A 19,697-nucleotide genomic window follows, 5' to 3' on the forward strand; every position below is an offset into this window, starting at 1 on the left:
CGACTTTGTTTTATATTTCACTTGATGAGTTCCGTCAAAAATATATAAGCGAGCCTTATAAATTTTTGGTTCCGTTTTAAAGGTGATGTGTGAGACATTGGTAATGCGATGTCGAAGACACTCAAAGGAGGACGGCCATGTTTTGGTGATTCTCCTGCCCTGGAACTAACCCCCATGCTATCCATCATCTCAAGATGTTGTGAGGGAGACTGGGATGTTTGATGTCTTGGACCACCTGACTAGCCTGAGGTACTTCTTGAAGTAAAATGAAACTTGTCTTTACCAAGTCGGAAATTACCACCTGCCTCATGAGACTGGTGGAATCCTGAAGTACCAGGTACCACCTGAGCTACTCCCTGCGGAGAACCTGAAAATAAAAAGTCATGCAAAACTCTTTAAATGACCACAATCATTATCAAAAGACTGATGAAAGCCTCACAATGTCTTATTCGAGGTACAACATGACTAAATTGGGCAGACATCTCCACTGTCTTGTCGACACACCTTGAAGGAGAGCTCCAAAATGGTTGAGACAGTCACAACTAGACTGAATCGGGACTAACTTTTTCACCGTCTTTCAAACACGTTGTGAGAGAGAAGACTCACATTAAGACCAAAGAGGGTCTGACTGATGCATCTTCTTCCTTAATACATGATTGGAGCGTTGAGACAGTACAGTTACAACCAGACAGAGTCAAACCAGGCAGCTCAACCCTGTTGCATGCCGACGGGGTAAGGAAGTTGAGATAGGCACAACCAGGCCGAATCGGGCGTGGCTGTTCCACCGTCTTTCAAACACATTGAGAGAGGTGCGACACTCAAAAACCAGTTTGAATTGGAGGAGTTAGACAGTCCGGTCATTTTGTCAACATGCGGAGAGAGTAGGGACAGTCACAACCAGACCGAATCAAGATTGGCTGTTCCACCTCCTCGCCGACACTTTGACCGAGGTGAGATAGCCACAACCATACGGAATCTGTCCTAGCCTCTTCACTGTGTTGCCGAAACGCTGCAAGAGATGAGACAGTCACAACCAGACCAATCCGTCGTGTTGACTCGGTGACATATTGATGAGACAGTCACAATCAGACCAAATCAGACCTAGCACCATTGTCGTAGATACGGTGAAACGGTAGAGACATACACAACCGAATCAATTCTGGCTATGCCACGATCCTGCCGACACGACGAGGGAGACGAGATAGCGATGACCTGACTGAATCGGGGCTGGCTTCTCCACCGTCTCTCGGACACAGTGAAAGAGATGAAATTCAGCAAGGAGCAGAACGAACTGGGACCGGCCGCCTGCATACAGGTGGGAGCGTTGGGACAGTCACAGCCAGACCGAGTCAGACAAGGCAGATCCACCCTGTTGCATGCCGACAGGGTGAAGAGGTTGAGATAGGCCCCATCAGGCCGCATACATAGCGCCTGGCTGCGCCATTGCCAACACGTTGAGAGAGATGCGACTCTCAAAAACCAGTCCGAATTGGAGGAGTGAGGCAGCTGTGTCGCCAACAAGAAGAGGGAGTAGAGACAGTCATAAGCAGACCGTATCAAGATTGGCTGTTCCACCGCCTCGCCGACACTCTGAGCTAAATGAGACAGTCACAACCAGACCGAATCGGACCTTGCAGCTCTGCTGTGTTGTGATGCGGCGAGAGAGAAAAGACTGCCTCAACCGCCCATAGTGGGCTTGACTGCTTTACCGTCTTACCGACACCGTGAAATAGAAGAGACAGCCATGCAAACCAGTTTTTGGCTGACTGTTCCAACATCTAGTTGACATGGCGAGAGAGATGAGAAAGCGACAGCCGGTACTCGGGCTGGCTCCGTACACCGTCTTGAGAACACAGTGAGAGAGATGAGACAGCCCCAACCGGTACGAATTGCGCCTTGCTGCTCCAACGTCTTCGGTGTGAGATATCAGACAGTCACAACCAGACCGACTATACTGCCTCGCCGACACAGTAACAGATATGACACAGCCACAACCAGGACCGAATCGGACTTGACTGCGTTATCGTTTTGCCGACAGGGTGAGCAAGATGAAACAGTACAGGCACCGGCACGATTGGGGAGATCAGACATCAATAGCCAGGCTGATTTGGACCTGACTCTTCCATCGTGTTGCCGAAACGGTGTGCTGAACGAGACAGTCACAACCAGATTGTCTCGAGACTGGCAATTCTAACGTCTTGGTGAAAGTTCGATGAAGGGGCTGCGACATTATGACCAAATCGGGCCTGCGGGGAAGGTCTTTCGACTTACCTACATTGTAAGTTAGTTGAAACGTTCATAACTAGACCATCCCGAGACTGACTGCTCCACCGCCGTGCTGACACATACAGGGTAGAGATGGAACAGTCATAACCAGAACGAATCGGACCTGGCAACTCACAGGCACAGATAAGGCAGTCACAACAAGACTAAATTGGGGCAGGCCTCTCCACAAGACTAAATCGGAGCAGGCCTCTCCACCGTCTTGCCGAAGCGGTGAGAGTGATGAAACCGTGGCTGAATCGGGGCTAGCTGCTCCACCGTGTTTTTGACACGGTGAAAAAGGAGACACTGTCACATCCAGACCAAATTTGGCTTGGCGGATCTATCTTCTTGCGCACAGGTGGGAGAGTTGAGACAGGCACAGCAAGCCGAGTCAGACACGGCAGCTTCACCATGTTGCATGTCAACAGGGTAAAGACGTTGAGACAGTCCCAACCAGGCCGAATCGGGCCTGGCTGCTCCGTCGTGATGTAAACACGGTGAGAGAGATGAGACACTCAAAACCATTCGAATCAGGGCCGGGGGGGGCTGTGAGAGTAGGAACAGTCACAACCATACCGTACTTGGCTTCCCCACCGTCTCAAGGACACATAGAGAGAGTTGAGACAGCCACAACCGGTACGAACTGCGCCTGGCGGTTCCAGCGTCTTCGGGACACGGCACGGTGAGCGATATCAGACATTCACAACCACATCGATTCAAGGCTGACTGCTCGAATGTGTTGCCCACACGCTGACACATATGTAGCAGTCCCAACAACATATTTGAATCGGACCTGGCCGCTCCAACATCTTGCCAACACTGAAAGAGAAGAGATGGTCAAATCTATACTAAATTGGGCCTCTTGCAAAGAGGTGGGAGCGCTGAGATTGTCACAGCCAGACCGAATCGGACCTGGGAGCTCCAACTTGTGAATACCGACAGGGCGAGGAAGTTGAGACAGCCCAAACCAGGACGAATAGCGCCTGCGCCTGGCCATGGCTGCTCCGTCGTGTTGCAAACACCTTGAGAGAGATGAGACAGCCACAGCCATTAGCAATTTGTTCCACCATCCAACCGACACGACGGGAGAGATGAGAAAGCGATAACCTGACCGAATTGCGGCTGGCTTCTCCACCGTCTCGTGGACATGATGATAGGGATGCGACAGCCACAACCGGTCCAAATTGCGTAATATCATACAGTCACAACCAGACCGAATCGAGGCTGGCTGCTCTACTGTCTTGCCGATACGCAACAGATAATGTGACACAGCCACAACAAGAACCGAATCGGGCCTGGTTGCTAAACATCGTATTGTCGACAGGGTGAGAGAGATGAGACATTTGACTGAATTGGACATGGCAACTTCACGGCTGGAGAGATCAGACAGCCACATCCAAACCGAATGAGGCCTGGCTACACCAAAGGGTGTGCGGGGCGAGACAGTCACAACCAGATAGACCGAATTTGGCCTTGCTGCTACATTTTGTAATACCCAAGAGGTGTTGGAGATGAGACAGTCAAAAGCTGACCGAATTGGGTCTGGCTGCTACGATGTGTTGCCATCAAAGCGCGAGATATGATACTGTCGAAACCAGACAAAATCGTACTTCGGAGCCTCACCGTGTTGCGGATACTATTAAAGACATGAGACAGCTACATGTGCACCGAGTGGGCATGGCTGCTCCGCCGTCTTGCCGACATCGCGAAAGGGAAGTAACAGACACAACTATACCAATTCGGGGCTGGCTGTTCCACCAACCTGCCGACATGGCAAGAGAGACGAGGCGATATCCTGATCTCATCGGGGCTAGCTTCTCCATTGTGTTGCTGGAACCATTTGAGAGATGAGCACTCGCAACCAGACAGAGTCGGGCTTGTCCACCCAATGTCTCGGGGACACAGTGAGAAATATGAGACAGCCACGACCAGTACGAATTGGGCCTATTAGTCCAGCTGCTAAGCTTAGAATTGTGCATTTTAATGGGGACAGCATGAAATTCGGTAGTACTGCAGCGACCCTGTGGGAGAGGTCGGGTTTACAGGATGTCATCAGCTGGTTGGTCACTGTCACTAGTGTCGCTGGTTGTGACAGTTAAAAGCATTTGAGAAGACGGGCTAGATTTGTGTACATTCCCTCCTGCGGTGTCTCAGAAAAAGTACCCAACACACCACAGGGGCGCTGCTCTTGCCCATTGGTTTTTGAAAGGCGTTATCACCCGGGAAAGACGTACCAAACTTTGTCCCGGCTTAGGAATAGACCCTTCTGACGGTAGTACAAAGAACAACACTGATTGTGAAACTATCATTCTTTATTTGATATGTTTAGGACAAATTAAGATATTCAATGTCCTGATACATTGGTCAAATATCATGAAAAGGTTTTACAAAAAGATATTCTAACAACAATCTGCACGTGGGCACCACATGTGGGAACAGGTGGCGCTACAGTTAAGTAGGATTTCTATTCCAGTGGAGTAGTAGGAAATGTCCCTCTGGCAACAAGTCCTTCCCTGTTGGTTGGTGTACATCAACACCTAAGAGATTAATGCGCATAATGTATTCATCAGTCCCCAGAACACTATATCTTAGGGTATTTAAAACTGTTACATGTACACTCATTCATCCTGGATTGTCCCTACTCTTTTGCGAAAACTCCCTACGGAATACTCTATCCTTGTTAATTCATTTCTGTTACATCTATACAATCCTGATTTATAAGCACTCTAGGTCCAGAGTAACTGTTCGTCACCATGGAGGACTATTCACGATGCCGGTAGAAGTAGGACAGGTGGCTTGTATACATCGATGGGAGGATGCCGGGTTCAGCCGCGGGAAGGGAGTCGGTCCATCCCTCTGAAGATGAGAGAAAATATATCGATATAAGGTTTATGGAGTGTTAGTTCAAAACTTACCCTAGCGCAACTGGGAGCAGACTTGCAGATTTGGGAGAATAGAAACAATTATTCAATCGTCATTTGTATTTGGTATGCCCCAACGATCAATCTCCCATCTAATATGTGAATTTGTTCTGCAGTACGTTATTTGCGTGGCCCAATGATTGTAAACGGATTGCATTTATTAGCCTGATGAGTCTATCGAACAGACCATAGACACCCGGGTTTCTCATTTGGCTAGCTGTTTCTTTTGCTTGCACGGCGAAATACCATTAACTGCATCAGTGGGACTTTTTCTCATTCTAGCAGAAGTTGTTTTCTATGTACGGATTCTACCTATTCCTACCGGTTTGAGCTGCTGGCCTAGGACTGCTGGGCACTGCCACTGGACTGCTGGGCACTGCCACGAAAGACTGACAACCATTCGTCCTCTCACATTTCGTGGATCGGACTCATCCTTGGACTAAGCCTCTGAAATTATGAGACAGATCAAGGTTAAGGTGGGTTTCAGGGTCATGTTTATAAAAATCAAGATTTCCTTACCATACTTTCCAACAAGGCCAAAGTTTCAGTTAGCCAATCACAATCCAAGTTTGAATAGAATTACCGAATCTACTTCCTTGGCAATAACACGCTGACCGCTTTTGGTATGCCTCCTTACCTTTAAATCACAAGAGGCGCTGTGCTTGCAAACAATAGACTAGAATGATCGCCAACCGCCTCAAAGTATGTTGGATCAATCATCCCAGAGGCATGTGTCACCCAGTAAAAGGTATCATCATGGTTACATTTGATATTGTTTGAATGATGAACTCACTGTGTATTCAACCTGCGTTCATTTCGCAGTTAATGTATTAGTTACCACTGTATGCCTTAGAGGGGGCAGAATGGTACTGTTTAGACAAGAAGTCTCTCCAACAGCCACAAGTATCTCTTCGAAAACATCACAGTAACACGTTCGACCCAGGGAATCTGTCAGCTGGCTGACGAGTAGGTTAGGAATTGTGTATGATCAGTTCTCTCAAAGACACCCGAGACGGGGATTAAAATCCGGTGTTTATAAGTTACCATTGTATACCTTAGAGGGGGCGGAATGGTACTGTTTAGACAAGAAGTCTCTCCAACAGCCTCAATGAATATTGGATCAACGGCACACAGGGCCTCCCAGAGATACCGTCAATGACGAAATATGACTGGGCCTTCTGTAAGATTAGTTTCTCCGCCAAACACGGGACTGAAGGATTAAAATCTTGTGTTTATAGGCTAACAAATGCAAACACTTTCAATGAACCCCCTACAAGAGACGAGTGGCTCTTCGTCTCCCCGACTTTGACACCCTGCTACGAACATATCAATAGATCAGCCAGCGGTCCTTGGTGTCGCCGCGTGGGTTACGTCCAGTGAAATTGTTTGCAATTGTCAAGGAACCACGATCTGACATCCATAACCAGCGTATTCCCTATTCATGCCAGTTACAGTCGGGTGCTACACCACAGTCGGGATAGTGGAGCCAAATGAATGATTGTTTAAATTTAAAGCATTTTTGAAAAATCATATGACAAGGTTTGGAGGTCAAAAGCCTTCCAGTCATGCACATAAGTCCTGCCCTACTAAACTTACCTCGGAGGGACACTCTCAGTGCTTTGACCACAGTGAAAGCTTCCCTTTGATACGACACCAATCACAGTCCAAGTTTGAACAGAATTACCGAATCTACTTGCCTGGCAATAACACGCTGACCGCTTTTGGTCATGCCTCCTTACCTTTAAATCACAAGAGGCGCTGTGCTTGCAAACAATAGACTAGAATGATCGCCAACCGCCTCAAAGTATGTTGGATCAAACATTCCAGAGGCATGTGTCACCCAGTAAAACGTATCATCATGGTTACATTTGATATTGTTTGAATGATTAACTCACTGTATTCAACCTGCGATCATTTCGCAGTTGATTAATTAGTTACCACTGATGCCTTAGAGGGGGCATAATGGTACTGTTTAGACAAGAAGTCTCTCCAACAGCCACAAGTATCTCTTCGAAAACATCACAGTAACACGTTCGACCCAGGGAATCTGTCAGCTGGCTGACGAGTAGGTTGGGAATTGTGTATGAGCAGTTCTCTCAAAGACACCCGAGACAGGGATTAAAATCTGGTGTTTATAAGTTACCATTGTATGCCTTAGAGGGGGCGGAATGGTACTGTTCAGACAAGAAGTCTCTCCAACAGCCTCAATGAATATTGGATCAACGGCACACAGGGCCTCCCAGAGATACCGTCAATGACGAAATATGACTGGGCCTTCTGTAAGATTAGTTTCTCCGCCAAACACGGGACTGAAGGATTAAAATCTTGTGTTTATAGGCTAACAAATGCAAACACTTTCAATGAACCCCCTACAAGAGACGAGTGGCTCTTCGTCTCCCCGACTTTGACACCCTGCTACGAACATATCAATAGATCAGCCAGCGGTCCTTGGTGTCGCCGCGTGGGTTACGTCCAGTGAAATTGTTTGCAATTGTCAAGGAACCACGATCTGACATCCATAACCAGCGTATTCCCTATTCATGCCAGTTACAGTCGGGTGCTACACCACAGTCGGGATAGTGGAGCCAAATGAATGACTGTTTAAATTTAAAGCATTTTTGAAAAATCATATGACAGGGTTTGGAGGTCAAAAACCTTCCAGTCATGCACATAAGCCCTGCCTTACTAAGCTTACCTTGGCGGGACACTCTCAGTGCTTTGCCCACAGTGAAAGCTTCCCTTTGATACGAAACCAATCCGAGTTTGAATAGAATTACCGAATCTACTTCCTTGGCAATAACATGCTAACCACTTTTGATCATGCCTGCTTACCTTTAAATGACAAGAGGCGCTGTGCCTGCAAACAATAGACTAGAATGATCGCCAACCGCCTCAAAGTATGTTGGATCAAACATCCCACAGGTATGGGTCACCCAGTAAAAAGTATCATGATGGTTGCATTTGATATTGTTTGAAAGATTAACTCACTGTATTCAATCTGAGATCATCTCGCAGTTGATTAATTAGTTACCACTGTATGCCTTAGAGAGGGCATAATGGTACTGTTTAGACAAGAAGTCTCTCCAACAGCCACAAGTATCTCTTCGAAAACATCACAGTAACACGTTCGACCCAGGGAATCTGTCAGCTGGCTGACGAGTAGGTTGGGAATTGTGTATGATCAGTTCTCTCAAAGACACCCGAGACAGGGATTAAAATCCGGTGTTTATAAGTTACCATTGTATACCTTAGAGGGGGCGGAATGGTACTGTTTAGACAAGAAGTCTCTCCAACAGCCTCAATGAATATTGGATCAACGGCACACAGGGCCTCCCAGAGATACCGTCAATGACGAAATATGACTGGGCCTTCTGTAAGATTAGTTTCTCCGCCAAACACGGGACTGAAGGATTAAAATCTTGTGTTTATAGGCTAACAAATGCAAACACTTTCAATGAACCCCCTACAAGAGACGAGTGGCTCTTCGTCTCCCCGACTTTGACACCCTGCTACGAACATATCAATAGATCAGCCAGCGGTCCTTGGTGTCGCCGCGTGGGTTACGTCCAGTGAAATTGTTTGCAATTGTCAAGGAACCACGATCTGACATCCATAACCAGCGTATTCCCTATTCATGCCAGTTACAGTCGGGTGCTACACCACAGTCGGGATAGTGGAGCCAAATGAATGATTGTTTAAATTTAAAGCATTTTTGAAAAATCATATGACAAGGTTTGGAGGTCACAAGCCTTCCAGTTATGCACACAAGGCTGACGTTACATAGGCCTCATTCGTTCGCTTCCCACATGTCACGTCACGTTCCCCTTAATGCGTTCGTTCTTACTGAATGCATGCCACAAGGCCGTGCATTCACCGAGGAACGTTAAGTAAAGCTGGAACGTGACATGTGGGAAGTGAACGAATGAGGCCTCTGTAACGTCAGCCTAAGTCCTGCCTTACCGTGAATTTGCGACTGAAATTTCTAACTGCGCAGTTCATTCTCGGCTCGACTGCACGATCTTTACAGCAATAAAAACCTGTTGAAACCAATTCAAACAATTATCAATCATAGATACTGGGTCCTACCTTCTGCTGCAGCTCTTTTAACTTGATTTCCGAAATGTTGAAGGGAATTTCACCTTTGAAATCGGAAAAAGTTTTCCAGCGATGTTCTGCGCAGTTCACTCACACACCAACTGACTTGCGTTCAAATCAACCGAGACCGATCATGACCACAAACAATACATTTGACGTTACACCACGGGCACTATTCCTCTACCCCGCGAAAGACAGGCCGGCGGCTTAGCGCCAACTTGTATTGTTATGTCATTAGACCAATTGGATGGTATTGTCAAAGGTGGGTCTGGGCTATTGCATAACATGCAAATGAACGGAGCTATATGGTCATAGAAATATATACAAGCCAGGTTTCGCAAGCCTTACGAAGAGCTGCGCGGAGGGCGAAGTTTGTAAATGCATTTCATAGGCGATTTTCAAAAAATTAGCCGATTCCTCCTACAACATAGGACAGGATGATTTACGAGTGTCGCATTAATGAATTAGCTTAGGACTAGATTACTCCATAGATCCTTGCACTTCGTATTTCGTCAGTCGTATAGCTGCCGAAACCTGCATATTGTCAAAATCACACACACAGACTTGAACTGACAATGACGTACATTGTGTATTTACCATTTCGACCAAGGCCGTACGGTGACTGACAGCCTCTATACAAATGTAGTTGTAGATGGCGTAAGTGGAAATAGTTGAGATTGTCTGATGCAGCTCAGAACCGCCCGCTCAAAGGAGTAGGTGGCTAATCAACAGCGTTCCATACTGTCAGCTGCCCAGTCACCACCTTCAACAACAACACAGTCATAGTTTCATCACCAAATTCTTCTCATGAAATAGGAGAAGAACAAATAAATTGAAGGGATAATCCGCTTACTCCTTTAATATCATGTACAGCAACTGACAACACAGTGATGAAGTCAGCAGTAGTTCTTGCTACCCTTCTAACAAATCTACTTTTAAACTATATACAAACGTAGGCAGTGGAATATAGCTCTACAGCTCACCAAATATATTATATGACAAATACATGTATATCATATGATTTAAGGGATATATAGTATACGATTTATAGGCAAAATAGGGTCTTTAAGACGTGAAACGGCAAATGTTTGGTCACCCATTATTGATCTCATTGTCATTACATGCAAGGCCTGTTTTAAATCTATCGTCATCTTCTTTCAAATCGTAATAGTTGTGACAACTGGACCTAACGATGTTTCTCCTCCCGAACAAATGCCGGCCGATCAAACACAAAAATATCACCAACAGTCTTTCACCTTTACATATCGCCACGTTCCTTTTATTGTATTCGAAATTCTTTAAAGTAATACTGGTACAATCTATAGGTGGGCTGGGGTAAAGACGAAATTATTTACAAATCTTGGTTAATTAAAGCACCAGCTTCGACGGCATTTTCATTGGTTCCGTTGAATTCGTCATACCTGAAAACCTAGGGTAAGCCGTCAAAATTATACCCGTACGTGCAATAGATTCCGAGATATTGCAGGAAGCGGGCCAAAAATGGCGGCCATATTGGATTCCAAGATGGCGACCATCAGGGGGCGTAAAAATTAGGGTCTGAATCGATAAATGACCCCTATGGGTTGTTCTACCACCCTGCCATATTTCATACTTTCCCCATTAAAATGCACAATTCTTGCCTTTTTGGAGCTTAGCAGCTGGACTATGTCTGCTTCTCTGTCTATGCGCCACGGTCAGTGACGAGACACTCAAAGCGTGTCCGTATATGGAGGTGACAGCTCTATCGGACACGCTGAGAGAGTAGAGAGACTGGCTGGATCCACCGGGTAAGCAAGACGAGACGGTCACAACCAGACCAAATCGGGTTTGGCTACTCCATTGTCTCGCTGACACAGTGGGGGAGATAAGATAGCCACGACTTGTACGAATTTGGCCTGATTGTTCCACCGTCTTTGCGACATGGTGAGAGATATACGACAGTCACTACCTGATCGATTCAGGACTACCTGCTCCACTGTTTTGCCAACACAATACAAGACGTAATACAGTTACAACCAGGACTGTATCGGGCCTGGCTGACCCATCGTCTTGCCGACAGTGTGAGAGAGATGAGGCAGTAAAAACCAGACTGAATTGGATCTGGAAGTTAAGACTGTGTTACTCACAGGCACAGGGAGATATCAGATTGTCACAACCATGCAGACCAAATTTGACCTGGAGGTTCCATCTTCTTGCAGACACATGAAATCTTCAAGACTGCAGTCGGAATGAATTGGGGCTGGCAGCTTCACCCAACAAATTGCTGAGTGTGCTAAATGAGACAGTCACAACCAGATCAGGGCTGGCTGCTCCGCAGAACAAGAGACAGCCACAACCAATACAATTCAGGCCTTGCTGTCCTTTCAGATTCAAGACATTGTGAGAGGGATGAGACAGTCACAACCAGACCGAATCAGGGCTGTTGTCCATTATGTTTGAAAGACTGGGTCCATCCATCCATGCCATCCATTTCAACATTTTGTGATGGAGATTGTGACAGTGTTGAAGGTCTTGGCATGGGTTGTCATGCACTCATGATCCTTCTGCGATGGAACTCACATACCACCCATCATCTCAAAATAAAGAAAGCAAAGATATTTCAATAGTTTTATTGTTTCCACAACCAGTATCATTCAACATCTTCACAATCGTTGCCTGCAAATTTCACATCATGATGTAGAATACATAAGAACAACAATATCTCTCCAAACATCTACAGGTACATGTATCTCATTATTTTTTACCATGCTTCATCTTCTTCTTCTTACCTATTCCAAGTCCTTTTTTAATACCTTTACCAGTAGTTCCAAGTCCTGTTTTATTCTTTTTACCACTTCCAGGTAACATTTTATTCCTTTTACCACTTCCAAATCCCGTTTTATTCTTTTTACCATTTCCAAGTCTTATTTTATTCTTTTTCCCTGACCCTAGCCCATTCTTATCCTTCTTCCCACCCTTAGGTGGTGTAGCACTCATAGCATCACCTTTTGCTCCACCACCTTGCCGTTTCTTTAAACGTAACATAGCATTCAGCACGTTGGCTTTCTTGCCTTTTCCATGTACACCACTCCGAGCCATCTTCTTCTTCTTCCTAAGTTTTTTGATTTCATCATCTGTCAAAGCTTTCTGGCCCTGGAAACTTCCGGCTGCCGCGTTACTCGGTTTACTGAATTTCTTCTTCTTCTTAGGTCTCTTCTCAGAGGTTAATGAAATGTAGTGACAGTCAAGGAACATAATAAATTCATCATGATTTCAAAATAGGAAAAACTAACGAAGTTTTATAGCATCCCCCACAACCATAACTGTAAGGGGAGCTATGGTTATCAGTTAAGGCTGAAGGTGTTAGCCTCTTTGTCCATAGAAGCGCAAGTGGCCTACACCTCCAAGTTGTCATCAATTTTTCAAATCAGCAGAATTCTTACCATACCTATACATGTACAGTACTGATCAGGAGATCACGACATGTACACCTTAACTGAAAATCTCTTAAATAAGTCAATGAAAAGGATATTTCTTTCTGTAATCTATTCTCTGCCCGGGACCTTGTAACTCGAATGTTGCGTTCTTTGAACTTCTTTCCATTCAACTTCAGCGCCAGGGCCACAGAGGTGGTATCCTGAAATTACAGGAAAAGGTAGTTTAAGGCACCAACTAAATGAGAATGAGGACATGAACAAATACCAAAGAATGATATCATTCTGGTCATTTTCATTTGGTACCGACCACAGGCAGGAGCAAGTTTGGGAGGATGAAGAATCATAGACCAGCAAGTTTAAAGAACAATACAACTAGTAAACGAGACCACAACCAGATCTTTTTTAAATGTTTGCAGAAACCGTTGCAGCAGAGATGCTTTTCATACCTTGAAGTGCACATAACCAAAACCTTTTCCCATTCCAGTCTTACTGTCTCTCACAACTCGTACGCTCTTTATGTTGCCAATTTCCTCAAAGCATTCCCATAACTCATCATCCAAGATGGCTGAAAACAATGAAATGACTTATGAGACAAAATCAATCCAACAAAACATCGCAAACTGCATTAAATGGGTTATTTTACGAATCATACATACCCTTGTGATTACAAAATAGTCTCCCACACCCAAAAATACTCATGTATTGGAAAAGTTTTAGAAATTATGACATGAGAAGAACTTACCAAATGGTAAATTTCCAACAAATATTGATTTCTTGTGATCATGTTCACATTCCTGGCCAACTAGATCTACCTTGATATGATGTCCATCTATTAGTCTTCCATTCCTGCAAGGAAAAGGCATAGTTTTAAAATGCATTGAGCAGGAAATTATCTTCTTCACCTACATGTACCTACATTGCAGCGATCATTTCTTCCTATAAACCATTCAGAAGCTTCTTACAAAACATCTAAAGAGGACTGAATGATAATATTCTAACAGATATTGTGAGTGTGAGAATCGATGAAGTTTCACTCACTTTTTCAAGGCTTTCTTGGTTTCCTCCTCTTCTGAGAACACAACATATGCGTTTATACTTTTTCTGTCCGGGTGGAATTCTTGCCTGCAATGGAGGGAAGTTAGAGCTTTAATAATTTTGGTCAAACGAGGGGTTAAGATCATCACCACTATTATCATGTCGGCAGTCATCCTCTTCCCTTGAATTAGACTGGGCTCTACCGAATGGGGCCAAGTGGAGCTATTCAACAACTAGGGAGGGCATATCATCATCAAGTTTTCCACCTTGGGATTTCCTCCTTGAACTTACTTTATCACAGCTACTTTCTTTGGCAGTGTAAGGTTAGCTGGAGTCTGGAAACAGGAAATGTAACAATATCAACTATGGCTGGATTTTGGGATCTTATGTTATTTGGCCAAAGGTTGTGTTGTGATTGGTGTTGCGGCTAAGACCTTTTACTCTTCACAGCTCCCTCTAATCTGCACCAATAAAGAGCAGACGACTATGGTCTATGTCATTACTGACTGATGGTAAGCCTGGGACTGGGAAAGCCAAAAGCTTATGGCTTAGGATGGTATTTTTAATCAAATAGACGCAAAGAAACCTGTAAACAATGTTGTACTCACAGCAGACCGCAACCTAACTGACTGAATCTTCCCATATTTACGGAATAGTCTTCTTACGGCCTGAAATAAAGAGCGAGACAATTACTCATCATTAAGCTACACTGTGACTCACACTTGAATAAAACACTGTAGAAATTATCATCAATAATTCAGACAAGTTGCTAATGCTGGCTCTCATAATATAATCTGAACATGCTGAAGGTTGAATTTTACAGTATCGTAGCAAACCCTACCTTTGTATCATAGGTCACAGGTAAGTTTCCAACAAAGATGGTTTTAGCATCGACTGTTGGATCTTTCTCCCACTTTATCTTGATTTTTTTCTTGGGTGCTGCCTCTTGATCTTCCTCCTCGTCATCCTCCTCCTGGCCTCTCTTCCTTTTCTTCTTCTTTGAAGAAGTCGTCGAGCCTGCCAAAGCCTCTTCCCTGAAAAAGTGACATTGGCCCACATGACAGAGCATGATGATTTGACACAAAAGTCATTCGGATTATTTGTACCAAAAGAAAATCGAGCAAGTGCAACAAAATTTTGAAAATGAATGACGATCTATCTGCAGTTGACATCAGTCTATCAGACAATAACTCAAAATCTTAACTACGTACTACGTCATATTCATATCCTGATTTTCAGGAGTCCAGGTATTATACCTCATGTGGATACACACTCCCCCGCCAACACACTTTATTTCAACCTATTCTTACCTCTCTTCAACTCTTGTCTTCTTATTCTTTTTCGTGTCACCCATCAGTGACTCATGTACAATACCGGGAGGGGGACAAAATCCACCCGATACACGTTTTTCATCTTTTCCTTTTTTAACTCTTTCCTTTCCATTCACTACCTTGGCCTCTGTCATAGTTTTCTTCTTCTTTGGACTAACAGCTTCCTTTTCAGAAGGCAGTGGACTTGGTTCAGATTTCCTTTTCTTTTTCTTTGCAGGCTTTGGAGGTGTTGTTATCTGGAAAGTATTCATTCACGTGATATGAACCACATCCGACAATTAGCCTCAGAAATAACAATAATTTTACTGCAAACATTTATACACCGATTTTGAAAGTTACATTTTAAAAACAAAAATATGAAATTTATAATTGTACGTGTGGTATGTAGTTTTACTGTCACATTTTATTATATCATCATACAAGACAAGCAATAACATATTCCCACAACTTCAATGAGAGTGAGAGCGGGGTGGGGGTGCGACAAGTCACTCGAGATGGATTACATACCTTTACTTCATCTGCTGTAATTGGAATCGATGCTGTGAGTACTGGTCTGTACGGAGACACAGAGCTAAATAAGGTATCCAATTCACTCTTCTTCTTCTTCTTAATCTTTGAAGACAGAAGACCAGAAACGCCTCCAATTGTGTAAGAACCAGACATCTTCGTGGTTTGGTCAGCAAGCACACCTGAAAAATCTATATCGGCTATCCTCATTAAACATTGCGTTGAGACCGAGTCACTGACACACTGAGAGTAGAACGTCAATACTTGACTTGCCAAACTCAGCTCGACGCCGAACTGCAGCGCCACTCGCGGACAAAGATAGAACAACTCGACATTTTTTTCACCGGTTTCTCGATGCGCATGCGTACCAGCGGAAATCAACAAAAGATGACGCTGGTACGCATGCGCAGCGAGAAAACCGGTGAAAAAAATGTCGAGTTGTTTTATCTTTGTCCGCGAGTGGCGCTGCAGTTCGGCGTCGAGCTGAGTTTGGCAAGTCAAGTATTAGGCCTAGATCATTATTGGCTACTTAGGAAAGAGGTCAAGACCCTTCTTTCACTGAACAGTCAAGTCACGCAATATACTAATGATGACGACCTAGCACGGTCCGTATTACGCCTCCCCACAATTTCGTACAGAATCTCCTATTTTATTGTAACACCCTGTATCACATAAAGTGAAGAAAATTTTACACCATAACATTACAAAAAGGACATTTCAGCGTAAACAGTCATCTGAATAAAAACTTACGTGGCTAATTTTCTTTCAATTCTACGATATTTTCACAATTGTCCTTAGAAATGAATTCGAGGTAAACCAATTTCTGCTAAAAATGCCTATTTCATGTATTTATCATGCTAAAAACATGCCGTAGTTGGCAAATTCCCTAAAGTTCCAATGGCACCAATTTAGTGGGGGAAAGTATTTTCTCGCATAAAATCTATTTTTAGATCCAAGTCGGGATAATGTGACCTGAGCGCCACTATCGGTGCTGACATAAACCAGACTGCTGAGCGAGTGGCAAATTTCCTCAAGTTCCATTGGCCACCAATTTTGTGGGGGTGGTCTGTGGTGCGACACCGTATGGTGTTGCCCCCTATTATCAGATTCTGTTCCGTACGGTGTCGCCCCCTATTATCAGATTGTGTTGTGCAAATTCCCCTAAGTTCCATTGGCCACCAATTTTGCAGGGGGGAAGTATTTTCTCGTATAAAATTTATTTTTAGATCCAAGTCGGGATAATGTGACCGGAGCGCCACTATCGGTGCTGATATAAACCAGGCTGCTGAGCAAGAAATTTGGTGGTTTTTTGGCGGGAATAATTTGTACTACCACAAAGCAATTTAACTAACCAACTTATCTTTAAATAGTTCACATTTATTCACATCTTTCTGTACAATACATAATAGCAAAGAGCAAGTCTACAATAGTCATTTTGAGTGAAGATCATCATACCGACATGTCCCCTTGCTTGAGGCACCAAAGATTGGCAAGTTATTTTGTCCATCATAGGCGAGTAGGAATATTTATTTCATTGATGGCATTTTGCCACCCATGTCACAGGGGAAAATTCCTTGAAAATATGATATGGAATAAATGATGAAGCTATTCTATCATGATAGACTATACAGATATGTAAGCTTACCAGTCAAGTCAGCCCAAAGTCATAACGGCCTAAAGTCTAATATCTAATATCTTCTTTTTAACACACTTCTCAAATTCAATTTGCAGTTTTACTTGATTTAAAGCAGGTTAGTTAAATGATAGTTAAACAGATTGAACCCAGCAAGTTTTACGCCAGGTCTTACATGACATAATGTCATATCCTGCAGCACAAAACTTTAGTACCTTCTAGACTTTGACCTCACCTTGAATGCCTTCAGCTAAGGTCAATGAACACCCCAAAAAATTTCCTTTAAACAAATTAGACGCTTATTCCTTATCAGGTGAAGTGCCACAACATACCATAACATGAAATAAATAGGTAAATTTTCAACTCGTACACATCATCATTTCTTTCTTATTATTCAAGAACATGAAGAATAAACACCATTCAGAATACCGCTTCTTCCTAAATGTTGGGACCATGGCACAAATACTGGAAAGTGCCCATTTCAGGACAACATCTTTGACCACTGTAATCAGGACGCGGAAAATAAATGAAAAGCTGTTGTTTGAGATTCTCATTGATCAGATGTTAAAATGATTTGTCATAAAGATTCCTTATTTTGAGAAATTCCTTTCCATTCTCAACAGCGATAGAAGAGAGAATGCATCATTTTATAACATTTGTTAGTTAGTTTATAGCTGACATTTATGTTACATTATCTTCTGGGTAACTGCCAAACCCATTCAGATGTTTATACATGACAACATAAGTATATGAGGACAGCAAGGACGGTCTTTATTTGAGTAGCCTAATCGAACAACCAGCCATTTTCTAATTAATTATACGTGTATAATGATAAGTTTGCTACAAGTGTTCACCAAAAACACCCAACAGCAGGACTAGTAGACTAAGGTGACCAATGACTGGGCAATAAGTCACAAATTCTCTAATAATCTGTCTGAATCCCAACCCAACTTTGACAGTCGAGAGCCAGAGTTAAAATGTCTTCATGAAATCTTGTACCTGAAGGCAAAGCAAGAAGCCTGCCACAACACCAGTTCTCTTTACTGAAAGCAAGTCAAGGTGGGATTTTGATTCAGAGCGGTTCTTTAAGAAAACTTTCCTAGGTTCCTTGGTGTCAATACTGTTCACCCAATCACTTATCCCCAACATCATACTCCCTCCTCAAAGATTAAGTGACAAGTTAAAGATTCTCCTAACAACACTTTTTATCAAGTCTACAACAATTACCTGTACCAAATATATATAAGGCGAGCAAAAAATGAGCATCTCTGGCACCAGAAAATTGATCTAAAATGCAGTAAATCAAGGTCATCTCAACAGAAAACCATTAACCAATAGAATATTCAAATCAAGGTCTGATATGAAAGTTTCAACGTTTTATTTCATAATAGTCATAATTCTACTAATAGTACGGACAATAATCCAGCTTAACCCAGATAAGATTCTAAAATAAAGAATTCAACTAAGGCTGTTTAAGTCTTAAACTTCTTTGCTTCTTGGCTCGCTTATATATTTTTGCCAGTACTCAAATGTAAGCAAAATAACATGATATCATGTGGCTGATGGATGAACGTCTTCATGGCCCCATGGCTTCATGGCGTAGTTCACTTGTGTACATTGTTTACATGTGTCCCAGAAGAATTTAAAAACGATCATCCCATAGTGCAGTTACAATGAAATTTTGCATGTACTGCGTTGTTAAACAGTGTACATGACAGCACTGTTAAGATTTATATTCAATGCGTATTCACATGATTGGAATATTTCAAATACTGAACTAGCCTTTGAGCCAACTTTAGCCATCTTCGATCGTGAGTGTTATAAATAGGCAGATAACACTGCGCTCCCTAAGAACAGGAAAGTGAACATTAAAAGTGTGATATACCCAATAACAGGATGTGTTTTTTTCAAAAAAATTTACCCCCAACACACATCCTACAAAGTGAAAGAGGTCTAGCCTTTCGGCTTCATGAAATAAAATTTACGAAACAAAAACCTTCCATCAAAACGTGTACAGACATTTCAAATCTGCCTGCATTGAACAGTACCTATACATGTCAACCCATGTACACATAGAGTACATTCCCAAACCTGTACAAAAATGTCTCTTTTAATGCACAGATCTTAATTAAATACTATAGAATATAATCAATAAGTAATCATCGTCATCAACAATTAATAACAATTAATTATTGATTATTTAATTAGACTATAATACACGCAAAGATTCCAGTAGTTCACCTTGTGTAGTATACTCGGTAGTAAAGGTATTTTGATCGCCATAATGAGTAAGAGTTATCAAATTTCAATAAGTAGACGCCTTGTCCAGGATACATATGGCTTCCACAGTACACCTCCTCATGGCAGTCGCGTCGATAAATTGGTATAATTTCATCCGTTGGTGGCTTGTTATCCTTCTTAGAGCCCTTTTCAATGTCTCCCTTTCCACCTTCAGCTCCTGAAAAGAGATATTGGAAATTCTACAAGTCTAATC

At 43.2% G+C, this 19,697-nt stretch overlaps 2 protein-coding genes and 1 long non-coding RNA gene across 7 annotated transcripts in view; all 3 read right to left on the minus strand.

Moving 5' to 3' along the window:
* Positions 1-4,577: 4,577 nt before the first annotated feature.
* On the minus strand, positions 4,578-9,397 carry LOC135485113 (uncharacterized). The gene is made up of 3 exons (XR_010446527.1): positions 9,273-9,397; positions 5,509-5,633; positions 4,578-5,121 (listed from the first exon to the last, which is right to left on the minus strand). It is a non-coding gene; the product is annotated as an uncharacterized LOC135485113 (long non-coding RNA).
* Positions 9,398-11,895: 2,498 nt separating this feature from the next.
* On the minus strand, positions 11,896-16,467 carry LOC135485114 (RNA-binding protein 34-like). The gene is made up of 11 exons (XM_064766855.1): positions 16,321-16,467; positions 15,571-15,761; positions 15,043-15,299; positions 14,574-14,766; positions 14,341-14,400; positions 14,024-14,067; positions 13,736-13,819; positions 13,440-13,543; positions 13,144-13,262; positions 12,791-12,897; positions 11,896-12,492 (listed from the first exon to the last, which is right to left on the minus strand). The coding sequence occupies exons 2-11, from the start codon at positions 15,724-15,726 to the stop codon at positions 12,015-12,017; spliced, it is 1,602 nt and encodes a 533-aa protein (XP_064622925.1). The 5' UTR covers positions 15,727-15,761; positions 16,321-16,467; the 3' UTR covers positions 11,896-12,014.
* Positions 16,468-16,926: 459 nt separating this feature from the next.
* LOC135484294 (Golgi resident protein GCP60-like) overlaps positions 16,927-19,697 on the minus strand; it is a 40,723-nt gene continuing 37,952 nt past the window's right edge. For all 5 annotated transcript variants that reach the window (XM_064765632.1, XM_064765635.1, XM_064765634.1 and 2 more), the window contains one exon: positions 16,927-19,661. In XM_064765632.1, the coding sequence (XP_064621702.1) occupies positions 19,441-19,661 (221 nt within the window). In that variant the 3' untranslated portion in view covers positions 16,927-19,440. The remainder of the gene's footprint in view (positions 19,662-19,697) is intronic.

This window comes from Lineus longissimus, chromosome 3 (genome assembly GCF_910592395.1).
Source record: "Lineus longissimus chromosome 3, tnLinLong1.2, whole genome shotgun sequence".
NCBI lineage: Eukaryota > Metazoa > Nemertea > Pilidiophora > Heteronemertea > Lineidae > Lineus > Lineus longissimus.

Excerpts from the sequence above, each read along its gene's own strand:
- LOC135485114 (XM_064766855.1), bottom strand. The coding sequence starts at position 15,726 with ATGTCTGGTTCTTACACAATTGGAGGCGTTTCTGGTCTTCTGTCTTCA. Across the intron at positions 13,820-14,023 it reads AAGAAAGTAGCTGTGATAAA|GCAAGAATTCCACCCGGACA; the intron begins GTAAGTTCAAGG and ends CCTCCATTGCAG. Across the intron at positions 12,898-13,143 it reads TTGGTTATGTGCACTTCAAG|GATACCACCTCTGTGGCCCT; the intron begins GTATGAAAAGCA and ends CTGTAATTTCAG.